At 62.1% G+C, this 13644-nt stretch overlaps 1 protein-coding gene across 4 annotated transcripts in view; it reads right to left on the minus strand.

Moving 5' to 3' along the window:
- The window catches only part of SBF1 (SET binding factor 1), a 28385-nt gene that overhangs the window by 2164 nt on the left and 12577 nt on the right, over nucleotides 1–13644 (minus strand). For 2 of the 4 annotated variants that reach the window (XM_028115486.2, XM_028115485.2), the window contains 21 exons: nucleotides 13436–13608; nucleotides 13279–13352; nucleotides 13006–13201; nucleotides 12658–12785; nucleotides 11979–12157; nucleotides 11744–11880; nucleotides 11426–11633; nucleotides 11077–11273; nucleotides 10847–10984; nucleotides 7867–7944; nucleotides 7366–7547; nucleotides 7087–7266; nucleotides 6650–6751; nucleotides 6393–6578; nucleotides 6198–6324; nucleotides 5980–6110; nucleotides 5679–5909; nucleotides 1358–1465; nucleotides 1052–1263; nucleotides 329–416; nucleotides 85–216 (listed from right to left, as the gene is read on the minus strand). In XM_028115486.2, the coding sequence (XP_027971287.1) occupies nucleotides 85–216; nucleotides 329–416; nucleotides 1052–1263; nucleotides 1358–1465; nucleotides 5679–5909; nucleotides 5980–6110; nucleotides 6198–6324; nucleotides 6393–6578; nucleotides 6650–6751; nucleotides 7087–7266; nucleotides 7366–7547; nucleotides 7867–7944; nucleotides 10847–10984; nucleotides 11077–11273; nucleotides 11426–11633; nucleotides 11744–11880; nucleotides 11979–12157; nucleotides 12658–12785; nucleotides 13006–13201; nucleotides 13279–13352; nucleotides 13436–13608 (3187 nt within the window). The remainder of the gene's footprint in view (nucleotides 1–84; nucleotides 217–328; nucleotides 417–1051; nucleotides 1264–1357; nucleotides 1466–5678; nucleotides 5910–5979; nucleotides 6111–6197; nucleotides 6325–6392; nucleotides 6579–6649; nucleotides 6752–7086; nucleotides 7267–7365; nucleotides 7548–7866; nucleotides 7945–10846; nucleotides 10985–11076; nucleotides 11274–11425; nucleotides 11634–11743; nucleotides 11881–11978; nucleotides 12158–12657; nucleotides 12786–13005; nucleotides 13202–13278; nucleotides 13353–13435; nucleotides 13609–13644) is intronic. The other 2 variants (XM_028115488.2, XM_028115487.2) reach the window with 2 other exon arrangements.

Below are 13644 nucleotides of genomic sequence, written 5' to 3' on the forward strand. Positions count from 1 at the left end.
CTGGGGACGGCCGGTCGCTGACTCCACGGTCCCACCCCACAGAGCCCCCTGCCCTGCCGTCCCCGGGCCCCGGCCAGAGCTCACGTCAAAGAAGGCCTTCTCGTCCACGGTCTTGGGGGCACCCAAGGTGGGAGTGCCGGGGGCCACGGCCTCCACTTCTGCCAGGTCGATGACACCCTTGCATTCCGTGTCCACACGGTGGTCATAGTAGCGCAGCTGAGGAGGGGTCCGGGGGTGGGGCGGGCAGGAAGTCAGGGCAGCGCTCCCCCCACCCCGCCGGCCCCGGCCCCAGTTCCTAACCCCACCCCCCAGCCCCCCGACCACTCACCTGGTGCTTGGTCTTGTCCAGCACGAACCAGCGGGCCTTCCAGGGCTTCATGAAGGCCCCCTTCTTGTACAGGGTGCCCTCGTATGACCTGCATGGACAGCAGGGCCAGGCCGGTCATCAGGGCCACCGCTCGCCCCCGAGCCGGCTGAGCCCCTGCCCTCCAACAGACCCAGGCTGGACTCGAAGGCTAGACTGGCCAGGGGGTCATGAAACAGCCCTGGGGCTGTTCTTAGGAAAGAAAGGAGAGTCCCCATCCCTCGCCCCTTGACCCTCTCAGCACAGGACACGAGGGGGGCCTAGCACCAGGGTCTCAGGGTCTCAGGGTCTCTGGGAAGCAGCCGCGCAAGCAGGGCAGGTGCCCTCGGACGAGGAACACGCAGCAGGCGGGTCCGGGGAGGTGACCGTGGCAAGACGGCCCCTCTCCAGCCTGCCAGGCCCCAAGCTCACCTGGTGCCTTGCCTGCCCCCACGGGTACCCCACAGCCGCTGTCCCTCTACTCCTGGTTCTACGTCCCAAACCCCTTCCAGAAGAGCCCTCCTGCTTCTCACACTGTCAGCTTATGCCTGGGCCACCATCACGGCATCACGGCCTCCCTCACAAGTCCTCCCACCTAAGAAATGGCCGGAAGTCCCCTGAACACCGGCCCCCAACCTGAGAACTCCGCCCCACACCCAGTCCCCCAGCTCAGAGGATTCCACGGCAAAGTGGGAGGCGTCCTCACACCTGTTCTCACTCTCGGCCGTCTGGAACTGGCTGTACAAGGTGCTGGTGCTGCGGCGGGCTGCCTGGCGGGAACTGGATGCCGTTGAGCCGCTGCTCTGGTCGCTGTCCAGGCTGAGGCTCAGAGTGGAGCCCACAGGCCCCTCCTGCAGGTACACACCTAGCGAGCGGCGGTGGTGGGGCACGCTGGACGCCAGCAGGGAGCTGGGGGTGCCCTGGGAGCAGGAGGGGGGCCTGTGTCAGGGCCGGTGGCCTCCACCCCTCTTGACCGCAAGCTCACCCTGGCCACCCACACCCACGCCCGCTCACACGTCCATCTGGCCGGCCCTCGAGGCGCTGCGCTGCCTTCACCCGATCCCAGGTGTCCTTCCAGCGCTCAGGGGGCCGCCCCAGCTCCGCCTCCAGCCGCTGTAGCTCCTGGGGGAGGATTGGAAAACAGATCATTCAGAAGAAAATACCCAGACCGAAACACGTGAAGACAGAATTACGGAAAACGGGAAGTTGAAGAGACGGAGAGGTCTGACCTGTGTTACGGGAGCACGGAAGTGGGTGAGGGTAGGGGATGGGCAAAAACAATTACCTGGAGAAAACAAAAGTTAGTTGTGCAAACTAACAAGGAGCACTGGGCAGAGGTGTGGCGCTCGGGGATGCTGACACGCATGGATGCACAGGGTGGCAGACGAGAGCTCTAGAGATGCAGAGGCCTCCTTGAGTCCTTGGCCAAAGTAGCCTGCCATGGGCCAGGCAAGATGTCACCAGCCTGGCAGAGAGCAGCTACTGTGCTTAGCTAAATCCAAATTCTGGAGGTTACCCAATGCAGGAAGATGCAGGAATTCCAAACAGAGTGGAGGTACCTCGCTGAAGCCCTGGAGAGGCCATGTCAGAGTTGGGCTCCTCTAACCCTAGGATAAAGGCTTCTCTAGAAGTGCCCTAGCAAAGCCGAAGAACGACCCTTGAAAAGAGCAAGCTGACCCACACATTCTTTAACTGAGTGCAAGGATAAAATCAAAACTCCTTAAAGGAAGACAACACAATCCTGATCCTCAACAATGCAGAATCCACAATGTCGATTATTTAAAAAATTACTAGACCAGAAAAGCAGGAAAATGGGAGCCATACTTAGGGGAGATGTTAAAAGAAATAGATCCAAAAAAGAAATAGTTATTGGAATTGGCATACGAGAAATTCAGAACAGTTGTTATAAATATGTTTAAGATGTAAAGAAAAAGACATAATGGTCAAGCAGACAGGAAATGTCTACAGAACATGGAAACTACATTTAAAAAATGCAAATGGAAATTCTAGGGCTGAAAAACAATATCTAAAATGAAAAAATTCAGGGCGCCCGGGTGGCTCAGTTGGTTAAGCGTCTGCCTTCGGCTCAGGTCATGATCCTGGAGTCCCGGGATCGAGTCCCGCATCGGGCTCCCTGCTCCGCGGGAAGCCTGCTTCTCCCTCTCCCACTCCCCCTGCTTGTGTTCCCTCTCTCACTGTGTCTCTGTCAAATAAATAAAGTCTTAAAAAAAAAAGTTTAAAAAATTATGGCCTAAATTGCATTAAATTTAATGAAAACTATCATCCCATAAACCTAAGAAGCGGAGAAAGCTCTAAGCAGGAGGACCAACAACAAAAAACCCATGTAAGGGGCACCTGGCTGGCTCAGTTGGAAGAGTTTGCAACTCTTGATCTTGGGGGTCATGAGTTCAAGCCCTATGCTGGGTGTAGAGGTTACTTAAATAAACTTTAAAACCCCATGATGGTCAAATTGCTGAAACCAAAGATGAAGACAGAATCTTAAAGGTAGTGAGAGAAAGAAAGGGTGACATTACATGCAGTTTATAAAGATAAGGAAAAGCGCCAACTTTTAATCAGAAACAATGCAGGCATCTGGGTGGCTCAGTTGGTCGGGTGTCTGCCGTCAGCTCGGGTCATGGTCCCAGGGTCCCAGGATCAAGCCCTGCATCAGGCTCCCAGCTCAGTGGGAAGCCTGCCTCTCCCTCTGACCCTCTCCCCTCTTATGCTCTAATACATAATTAAAATCTTTAAAAAAAAAGAGAGAGAAAAACAATGCATGCCAGAAAACCATGCAATGACCTCTTTAAACTGCTGAGTGTAAAAAGTGGTCAACCTAGAATTCCATATCCAAAGAAAACACCCTTTATTTTTTTTAAACACTCTGACACACAGAGAGAGAGCATGAGCAGGGGGAGCAGCAGAGGGAGGGGGAGAAACAGACTCCCCGCTGAGCAGGGAGCAAGACCCAGGGCTCAATCGCAGGACCCTGGGATCCTGACCTGAGCCAAAGGCAGACACTCTACTGACTGAGCCACCCAGGCGCCCAGAAAACACCCTTTAAAAAATAAAGGCACTGGGGCACCTGCGCTCAACGCAGTCTGTTGAGCATCTGACTCTTGGGTTTTGGCTCAGGTCATGACCTCAGGGTCGTGGGATGGAGCTCCATGTCGGATTCTGTGCTCAGTGCAGAGTTTGCTTCAGATTCTCTCTCCCCCTCTGCCCTTCCCCTGCTTGCACTCTCTCTAATAAATAAATCTTTAAAAAAATTAAAAATGAAGGCACGGGAAACCTGGCTAGAGAAGTCAGTGGAGTGTGCGACTCTTGATTTTGGGGTTGTGCGTCGAGCCCAGCGTTGGGCGTACAGATTAAATAAATAAAACTAAAAGGGCACAACAGGCCCAGCCAGAAGCCACTGTGTTTTCAGGGCCTTCTGGGGGGGGAGGGGACTGGACACAAAGCCACAGCAAACCAGTACCACGGTTGCCACAGGTCCGTCTGCAGTTTCGTGACATCTCCCTTGGCCAGAAACGCACAAAGCTGTCTCCAAGATCAAAGCACTGAGCAAACAATGGCAAGGCAAAGCCCCCCGAAGTGGACGCCTGATTCCCTGGCGAGTACAGTCATGTGGGACCACCGTCCACGTTGCTGTGCGGCGTGGACAGCACGGAACCCGCCCCTGAGGGCAGAGTCACGCCACGGGAAGGCGGCGGCCGGTAACTGTCCCAGCTGGTGGAATCCTGAAGTGTTTCCAAACCAACTCCTCAGAGACGCCAAGTAAAAGCACTGCGCACCCGTGAAAACACAGCACGTGGAAAAAATGAAGTATACCGGAAACCTTCAAAATAAGCAAGGGCACCACAAAGACGTTTTTGGGTGAACAAAGGCTGAGGGAATCTGTCACTGGCCGACCTGCATTACGAGAAGCACTGCAAGTTCTTCAGGCCGAAGAGAAACGGAGGAGTGAGGATCACTAGAAACAGCAAGTAGAGGAGGCTTCCTCCTCGTTTCCTAAAGTCTTCCACACAAAGCTGACTGTTTGAAACAGTACGAGCTGCGCGCTTCCGTCACGTGAGGTGAGCGGGCGGGCGCTGACACTGACCGCCGTCCCTGACAACCGCTGAAACGGACTCGAGGATGTGCAGCTCAAAAGGTAAATGCAGCAGAATGCCCAATTGTTAGGAGGAAAAACCGAAAAGGAAGAAAAGAGCAAATACTAAATACGACAAATAGTCAACAAACAGCAAGAGGCTAGACCTCAGGGGCGCCCAGCTAGCCCCGGGTGGCGCCTGCGACTCATCTCGGGGTCATGAGTTCAAACGCCACGGTGGGTGTGCAGACTGCTTAAAAAAAAAAAAAAAAAGCTGGACCCCAGCCCAACCATGTCAATAACCAAGTGTAAAGGTACTAAAAATTCCAATGAAAGAAACCGTCAGATTGGGCCAAACCCACCACGTGCTGAGCGCGAGAACCCAGCTCAAACGAAGACGCAGACGAGTTGGGACGAAGCCAACGACGCTGTGAGGACGCCGAGCCGCACGGTTCACGTCAGACTCCAAGACAGTGAGAGTCACCAGAGACAAAGGGGGTCTCCTCCGCCCTCAACTTGTGGGTCACCCGTGTCCCCCCCAACCCCTGGGTAACGGGTGCCTTTAGGCCAGGCCCAGTGCTGCGCTGCTGACATACATGAACTCTGTTTACACCTCCCCACCTCCCCGAAGGGCCGGCGTCAGCACCCTCTGCCCCCAGAATGGAACAAGCTCCCAAGTGTGTAGACATCCCCCAAAAGCCAGACGGCCAGTGGCTGTGAGAGGAACGCAGACCCCCGGTGTTCCGGAGCCGAGGCCTGTGCGGGGCTCTCAGACGCTGCCCTGCCCCCCTCTAGGCCAGCTCTCTGCCCTGGCGGATCCTGACTCCTGGGGCTGAACACCCGTGTCCCCCGAGAACGGCAACTCCCAGCTTCCAGGCCCACAGGCCCACCTCCCTCTGACGGAGGCATGGGGCAGGCTGGACCCAGGGCCACCACGGGCCCGGGCATGGCTGACAGCCAGTGGCACCCGGGAAGCAGGCACGGCAGTCTGGGAGAGGGCAGGAACAGTCCCTGGGAAAACCCTGTCTTCCCTGACACGTGCACGCGCCCAGGACCAAGAAGCCACTTCCTGGGACCCAGGGGTGGTCCAGGCCAGCAGCCTCTGGTCATCACTGCCTGCCAACACGACCCAATGCGGGGCGGGGCCAGCCACCCCAGGCTGGCAGGCACTTCACAGGGTGGGAAGAGGGGCAGGGCCCCTGGACCGAAGCGCACACATGCGTATGCCCACGGCGCCTCGGGGCTCACCTCCAGCAGGCGTGAGATGGCATCCGGCTGGGCTCGGGGGCGGCTGTCGTAACAGGGCCACACCACCCGGCGCCTGCTCTGGGGCGCACCCCCGTCAGGCCGCTCTTCCTCTGGGGGCTCGGGGGGCCCCTGGGCCAGCTCCCAGTCGTAGGGGGGCCCCTCGGCCAGCGTCTCCTCGGTGTAGAAGTCCCACACCTTCAGGTTGGACACATTGCTGTAGGGCCGCAGGACCTGGGGGCGGGTGTGGTGTGAGGCGCTGGGCGGGAAGGCGCCCGCCGGCCCCAACCAGGCCCCGGCTCACCTCTGTGTCCTCAGGTGCGTACATGTAGTTGTAGAACACGGGTGTCCTCCTGCTCAGCCGGTCCACGTACTCCCACACGGACCTGCACGCCTGCGCGCCCCTGCGCTCCCCCTTCTCCTCGTACAGTAGCCCTGCAGGGGTAGTGCTAAGCCCCGGCCACCCTCCAGGCCCAGCCCCGGCCACCCCGCCCTGCCCTGAGGCCCAGCCCTGCCCCGTACCCAGCTCAATGCGCTCATAGTCCGAGTCGAGCAGAAAGGTCCGGAAGCGGCGGGATGCGTGGTGGTAGCCAAGGAACTTGAGGTAGAAGGGGCTAAACTCGAACTCCATGGGGAACTGCAGGTGGACCTGTGTGGGGTGACAGGTGAGGGGCCGGGAATCGGCAGGCACAGCCCCCGCCGTGGCCACCTGCTTACCTGGTGCACACAGTCCAGGAACTGCAGGAAGACGGGCGTGAAGCCACTGCCCTGCCCAGCCAGCGTGTGGGCCCCGCGGTGGCTGAAGCGATGGCCGAAGGAGAGCCACTCCTTTTCCACCAGCAGACGAAAGCCCTCCAGCGTGCGGTAAAAGGGGTCGGACAGCAGCTGCACCAGAGACACCACCTGCCAGCACCACCCGTCAGCGCGGCGCCTGCAGGGCCCCGCCCGGGCCGTCCCTGTGGCCCACCACGCACCTGGGTGGTGATGTCCCAGCCGTCCTCCAGGCTCACCAGGACGGAGGAGCCTGAGTCAAGGAGCTCCACCACCAGCACCGACACCTGGAGCAGCTTGTGGATCTGCAGGGATGGGCAGCCCCTCAGCACCTCCCAGAGCCAGTGCCCTTGGACCCCAGCACCCATGCAGGCCCCCGAGGCCCACACCCCGTCCTTCAGATGTCCTGCCGCACCCCAACAGAGAGCAGGTGGCCCCAGCCTCCCTCCACCACCCAGTACTACCATCCAGGTGGGAAGCGTCTACCACCCCCTCCCGGGGCCCAGTGCCATCAGACAAGCAAACCAGGACCCCATCTGCCCTTGGCTCTAGGTAAGCAGGGACTCCCACGTCCCCCCGCCCCTGCCCGCCTTCTCTGGGCCACCCCCAACCGACTGCAGTGGAGGTAGGGCTAATAGACCTGGATCAGCCACTCTGAGTCCTCCAGTGAGCGCAGGAAGGAGACAGAGCTGGGCTCAAGGACGGGGCAGCCCGGGACACATGCCTTCAGCAGCTTTTTAAAGCTGGCCTTCACCTGCCGTGCCTCGAACACCTCAATGGGCACCAGCTCCCACTGCTGCAGGGGGTCTGGCCGCACACCCTGAAGAAGGCCAGCCACGGTGAGATGCGCCCAGGCCCTGGGCCCCCTCCCCGCTGCCCCCCCGCCCCACCTGGCCCTGTGCCCCCCCCCCCCAGTCACCTTGAGCTGGGCTTTGTCCCCAATGATGTAGAGGGCTGCACGCTGGGGCCGCAGGAAGCCTGGGTCAGGGGGGGCCCCGTTAGCCTGGGGCGGGCCCAGCATGTCTCTGCCTGCTAGCCGGGAGCCCACATCAGCGCCGAGCCCACCGCTGCGCCCACTGGCCCGGACACTGCCCAGTTTACCTGCACAAAGAAAACAGATGAGCGCCTGCCCAGGCCTGGGGCACCACTTAACCTGGTGCTGAGCTCCCCGGGCAAGGCGGGGGAGGCCGACAAGACCCTGGCTGGGCCTGCATCTGCGCTAGTGTCGGGGGGCTGGGGCGGGACTTGGGGTCTCAAGCTGTTAGTGCCCAGGGCTGTGGGCAGGGCTGGGTTGTGCTGGTTGTCACGCGGGGCTGTTAGTGCCAGATGTGGGGGGACGTTAGTGCCCACGACTGCTCAATCATACAGGGGTCGTCAGTACCAGCGGGGCGGGGGGCAGCCTGTGTGGCCAGTACGGTACCTCGGGGAGCGGTCCATCTGGAGGCCGAGGCCGCCATGGGGTTGGACAGCGTGGTGACCCTGGCTCTGGGGCTGGGCACTGGGGGCACAGCAGAGAAAAGGCTCAGGCCTGACCCCAGGCCCGAGGGTGTGCCCAGCATGGAGGGCCTGTGGTCCAAAGGGACTAGCTATAGGGCTGGGTTCCCACCAAGCCCCTCAGGAGCCCCACAAACAGCGGGGGGCAAAGCAAGGCCCTCTGAGCCTTCAGGGGCAGGCCAGGGAGCAGCGGGCCAGTGGCAGGTAGAAGAGAGGCAAGAACCCTGGGCTCTCCATCCAGCGCCTCCTCCACAGCCCATCCCCGCACCCTCAGCCCCCACGGGCACTGCCCAGAGCTGCTCACAGCGCACACCAGCAGTGGGGGCCGTCAGGTACAGCCCAGAGAAGAGGAAGCCTGGAGCCTGGAGCTCCTGGCCGGGAACCATGGACAAGGGCAGGCCTGAGCCCCAAGGGCAGCACTGGCGGAGTAAGGCCACCTGCCTGAGAGGGCCAGGCCCCCGGCTTCCAGGCAGGGACGGCCAGGCCCGGAGGCCCAGGGAGCCCGGAGGCCCAGGGAGCCTGGGGGAGGAAGCTCCCCGGTGCCCTGGCCCAGCCGCCTCTGCAGAGGGCAGCAGGGCACTGTCCCTATCTGCCACAGCAGCGGCCGCAAATAAGCACGACACCAGCCTGCCACGCTGCCGGCAGGACGCACGATCACTCGCAGCAAGGACATGTGTGTCTCAATTAGAACCCACACACGGCGGAGCCCCCAGATGCCCCCGGGCAATGGGGGGGCTTGCTCTGAACTCGGGGGACACAGGGAGGCAGCACCAGGGGGTTCTGGGCACAGTCAAGGACGCCCGGGCCACAACAGGGAAAGATACAGGTGCTGGGGACCAAGAATCCTATGCGGAGGATGCCACCTGCAGGCGCTCCTCAGAGTCCCTCCACAACGGAGGAACCAGAAAACATACGTGACGACGGACGCGGGTGTTTGGAAGACCAAAAGCCCCTTGAACGAAGAACAAGAGGGGAATGGTGGATGCCAAGGCTGCCCCCCATAAGCGACCACAAGGGCACACTGGCCGCCCCTGTTCCAGGCCCCCTTGGCCCCAATGCCCATTGGGTGGTCAGGACAGACAGAAGCAGAGCGCCTGTATGTGAGCCCAGACCGACGGATTAAACAGGGACGGAGGCAGACAGTAGGGGAGGTGCTGTGCAGAGCGACACCAAGCAGGGGCAGAGGCGGGGTGTGGGGCCTCCTCAGACCTTGACGGAGAGGTGAAGGCCCTCGTGTGAGCTGGAGACGCCCCCGCTGCTCCAGGAAGGGGCGGCAGGGCCACTGTGAGGCCCCGTGGAGTGGGCAGAGCGGGAAGAATCAGGCAGCATGAGCACACTTCCACGAGGCTCCACCCACTGGTGGTGCCACCTGCCCCCAAAACCCAGGAGCTGGAGCAACGGCACAGAAAGACGCAGACGAGCACGAGAGGAGGGACGGGGGGAATGAGGAAGGCCCGACCAACGAGGGACCCTGGCATGGTGTCTGCACCAACCAGCACCTAAGGCGTGTCTCACAGCCAAGTGACCCCGCGTGTGTCATGTACCGACTCTGAACCAGGTGGGGTACACATCGGTCACAGCACCCACACCTCCCAGGCGGACACCAGGCTGGGGTGGGGGGCAGGCCCAGGCCAGCAAAGGGAGCCTCACAGGTCAAGCCCAGACGGAGGCCCCTGGACACCAGGCCCCAAGCACAAACAACCAGCATGGGCTGGACAGCAGCCCGAGTCCTAGGTCCGAGGACGAACCCTTGAGGATCTATCAGCCAGACCAAGAGGGTGAGGCAGACGGGACCAGGGCATCCGTGGGCATCCAGGCGGGGGGAGGGGGACATGGGGGTGATGGGGGCTTGGCGGGGAGACGGCACAGCTGGGCTGAGACAGGGCAAGGAGAGAGGGGTAGCAGAGGACAGGGGCATACGGAGGAGATCGGGTGGGGGGAAGAGGGAAGGTCAGGGTCAGGCAGGGGTGATGAGAGACCCGGGTGAGACAGGGGCAGGACAGGGTCAGGGAGAAGCAAATGGGGTCAGTTGGGAGGTAAGCGCGACGCAGGAGAAGTGACTGACGTGGAGCAAGGACCCTGGAGGATGAGGCCGCCCCCGTTCTGATACTGCCTCCTCCCCTGACTTACAGAATATGACCCCCATGGTGTCCTCTCCCACCTGCAAGCCTCTCCGGGAGCCCAGAACAAAGACAGCTCACCTCCCCAGCAAGGTCCCCACCTGTCACCAGGAGGTCAGACCAGCCCTCCATAGCAGCCACGTACCCCTCGGACAGGAGCACACATGCTTGCATCCCCAAGCCCCTCTGCGGCCGCCCCACGCCAGTGCCCCGACGGTGAGGAGCAGGGCCCACTGATGGCCCCAACCTCCCAGGCCTGATGCCTTCTCTGCCACCTGCACCAGTGAGACCCCGCCACACCAGACAGAAGGCAGGGCCGGGATCCACGTGGGCGCAGTGGGGCCAGCGGGTGTTGAGAGTGCCCGTGGTGGGGGTGGGGACGGGGAGACATGTACAGACAAGCCTGAAGCAACCAGGACAGACGAACGATGCAGCCCAGCAGTCAGATGGCCTTGACAAAGTGGGGGGACAAGACAAAAGGGCAGCCACCACGACAGCCGGGGTGGTGGGAAGTGTGGGGCCGCACAGGACAAAGGAGGAATGGGGACCAGATGGGGGTTTCAAGGGTCAGCTGTGTGCAGGGACCTGGAGACAGGCCACGGGCAGGGAAGACAAGGAAGTCAGGGAGCTCGGCCCAGGCAGGAGACGGGACCGATCAGAGCGTGGCTTCAGGATACTTACGTGATTGATCCCACACCCCACCTGTTCCGCCCTCTCGCTGGCCTGCCTTCCACAAATGCCAGCACGGCCCCCCCGGAAGCCCCCCCACCTGCAAGCACCCCTCACCGTGGCTGCCCACGTGGGCAGAGGAAAAACCGCTGAGGGTGTTCCGTCCAGACGCATCCGCGTAGCGGGGCATGGAGTTGACCACCGCCTGCAGGTACTTCTCCTGCTCCAGGCTGCCAGAGTCAGCCTGGGACTGGCCTGCGGGAGGGGGAGGGGCTGGAGCCAGGCCCGGCGGGGGGGGGGGGGGGCGCGCACAGGGCACAGGCACACGCGGGGACGGGCGGGGGTACCTGGGGAAGGCGCGTTCTGGGCCTTGAACAGGCCGACGACGCCCTTGCCATGCAGGCCGCCGGAGCGCAGCAGCACTGCCCTGGAGCGCCCGCTGCGCCAGCACACCACCGGGAAACGGTTCTGGCGGTAGCAGCGGGACACACGCTGCAGAGCGTTGTCCTGGACGCTCTGGGGGACGATCAGCAGGCCCGGGTAGCTGTGAGGAGTCAGACTTGTCTGGGTGAGGCCGCAGGGGACAGGGCACGCCCCCAGCGCCACAATCCACCCATGCCCCCAGCCTCTGCCACACTCCCTCCGCGCGCGCCACTGGACAGGAGCCAGGGCACGGCTTCTCGGCGGCCTGCTCACCTGCGGCAGATGGCGTACATGCGGTTGACCGGGGAGATTCGGAAGGGCTCAGACTTGGCGCGGCTCAGGCTACTGCTCAGTGTGCCCAGCCCCAGACGCTGGTAGTCCCGGCAGCAGGCCCGCTCCACCAGGCTGCTCATGGTCATGCGATCCGAGGGCTTCAGGGCCGAGGACGGGGTCAGTGTGCTGGGCTCCAGCTCCTCCAACACTGGGGCGGGCCAGGCACACGGGGCAAGTCACCCACAGAATGCCCAGGCCCCCTGCCTGCTTATGTGGTCTTCACTCAGACCACCTGGGGATTCCCGCGCCCCCACCCACCTGAAATCTCGTCCTCCTGGTCCTCAGGAGGTGGCTGGCCCCGGTGCTCCCAGCTGGGGGGGTTGTACTTCTTCCGAGTAACGTACTGCCGCCCGAGGGTTTTCTTGGCATTCTTCACGATATTCCGGGACAGGGTCCTGGAAGCGGTACGGGCATAGGGTCAGCAGAGGTCAGCAGAATGGACGCGGGGACACACACAGAGGGAGGGGTGGGAACCCAGGGCCCAGCTCCACACCTGAGGGAAGGGCCCTTGTCCTTGGTGGTGCGGGGTGGCCGGCCGGGGGTATGGGTGGAACCCAGGGTGAAGGCGAAAGTGCCCCTGATGTCTGGCGGGTACCGAAGCTTGTGGAGCTGCTTGCGGAAGAGCTCGGCGCTATCGGACCCCACCTCCTCGTCAAAGGCCATCTTCAGCAGCTGTGTCAGACAAGAGGCTCTCAGAGTCTGGGCGCCCTCGGCTCTGGCTCTGGCCACAGAGGCACGCAGGCCCCTGGCAAGAAGCTGGGGACCCCCTGGAGCCTGGCAGGGGCGTCCTCCTAAGGGACAGTGGACATGTGCAGGGGCCACTCGTCATGCTGTGTGTGGCCCAGTCCTTCACCAAGTTGTCACATTTGTGTGACTTTCAGTTGTGCGGGATACAACGCATGTTCCAGACACAGATGCCAGGATCAGGGTCCCCCCAAACAAGCACAAGAGCCCTAAAGGCCAGCACGTCACACAGGCTGACAACACCAAGCTACAGCACAGCGGCTTGAGTGTGAACACAGACATCAGAGGCGCCACGGGTGAGGTCCAGCCTAACACCAGCTCGTGAGAACGAGACTGGGGGCTCAGAGCCTGTGGGCCTGTGAGAGCCACGACGCAGGGGCCCCGAAGCCCGCCAGCACACCCGTGCCCAGCACGTCCCCTGGCCAGACCTGGAATGTGCAGGAACGCAGCTGCAGCCCATCCTGCAGGAGCTGGTCCACGGGGGTCTGCACGCTGATGCGCTTCTCCTTGGTCAGCGCAGCCACCGGGAAGGAACGCACCACCACCTGTTCCCCGACTTATCACAGGCCGGGCAGAGTCAGGGGGAGGGCAGGGGAGGGGGTCACAGAGTCTCGGGGTACCAGAGCTATGGAGGTCCCAGGCAGGTGGGAGGGGGGGCAGACAACAACCTGTCTTGCACAGAGACCCCGCGCCCCTGAGGAGGGAAAGTCCTATTCCCCCCGAGGACCCGGGTGGGGAAGGGAGGGTGGGGGCAGACGAAGAGTCCAAAGGCTCACCCAGGGGGTCGGTGGGCATCCCCGTGAAGATCACCCGGTACGTGGTAAGGAAGACGGCGCCCTCAGCCGGGAGCAGTGCGGGCCCCCCCCCGGTGCCCCCCGCGCCCCCCTCACGCCCATCTGGCAGCAGGTAGACACGCAGGCCGTCCAGCACACACTCCTCATCGGGTAGCAGGCGTGGCCGCAGCAGTTTCGGCTGCTCAGGGACAAGAATGGCACCTCAGGATACCGCCCAGGCCCTGGGGCCCGCAGCCCTGCCCGGCCCACGCTCACCTTTTGGATGGGGGGCAGCCTCTTGCTCTCACGGTGCACAGCCTCCAGAGTCTCGATGTGCATCTGGACGATGTCTGGGAGACAGCTGCTTTCATACCCTGGGCCCCCCATGCCTGCCCGGCTCAGGAGAGCGTTTCCACACCCAGACCCCCCATACCTGGCACCATGACATGCAGCCCCTTGAGGTGGTCGCTGGTGACCCCACTCTCTGTGCAGACCTTGTCCACAAAGCGGTTAATGAAGCGGACCACGGCCCCGGCCACATCGCAGGTCTCTGCATCCTCGAAGCCACTCTCCGTGTCATAGCTCTCTGCCACACTGCCCGCCATGCTAGGCCAGGGACGGGGCATGGTGGGCACAGGCCCA

Source organism: Eumetopias jubatus, unplaced genomic scaffold (assembly GCF_037043125.1).
Source record: "Eumetopias jubatus isolate StellerSeaLion01/CBP00866 unplaced genomic scaffold, mEumJub1_p1.0 scaffold_8, whole genome shotgun sequence".
In the NCBI taxonomy this organism is placed as follows: Eukaryota; Metazoa; Chordata; class Mammalia; order Carnivora; family Otariidae; genus Eumetopias; species Eumetopias jubatus.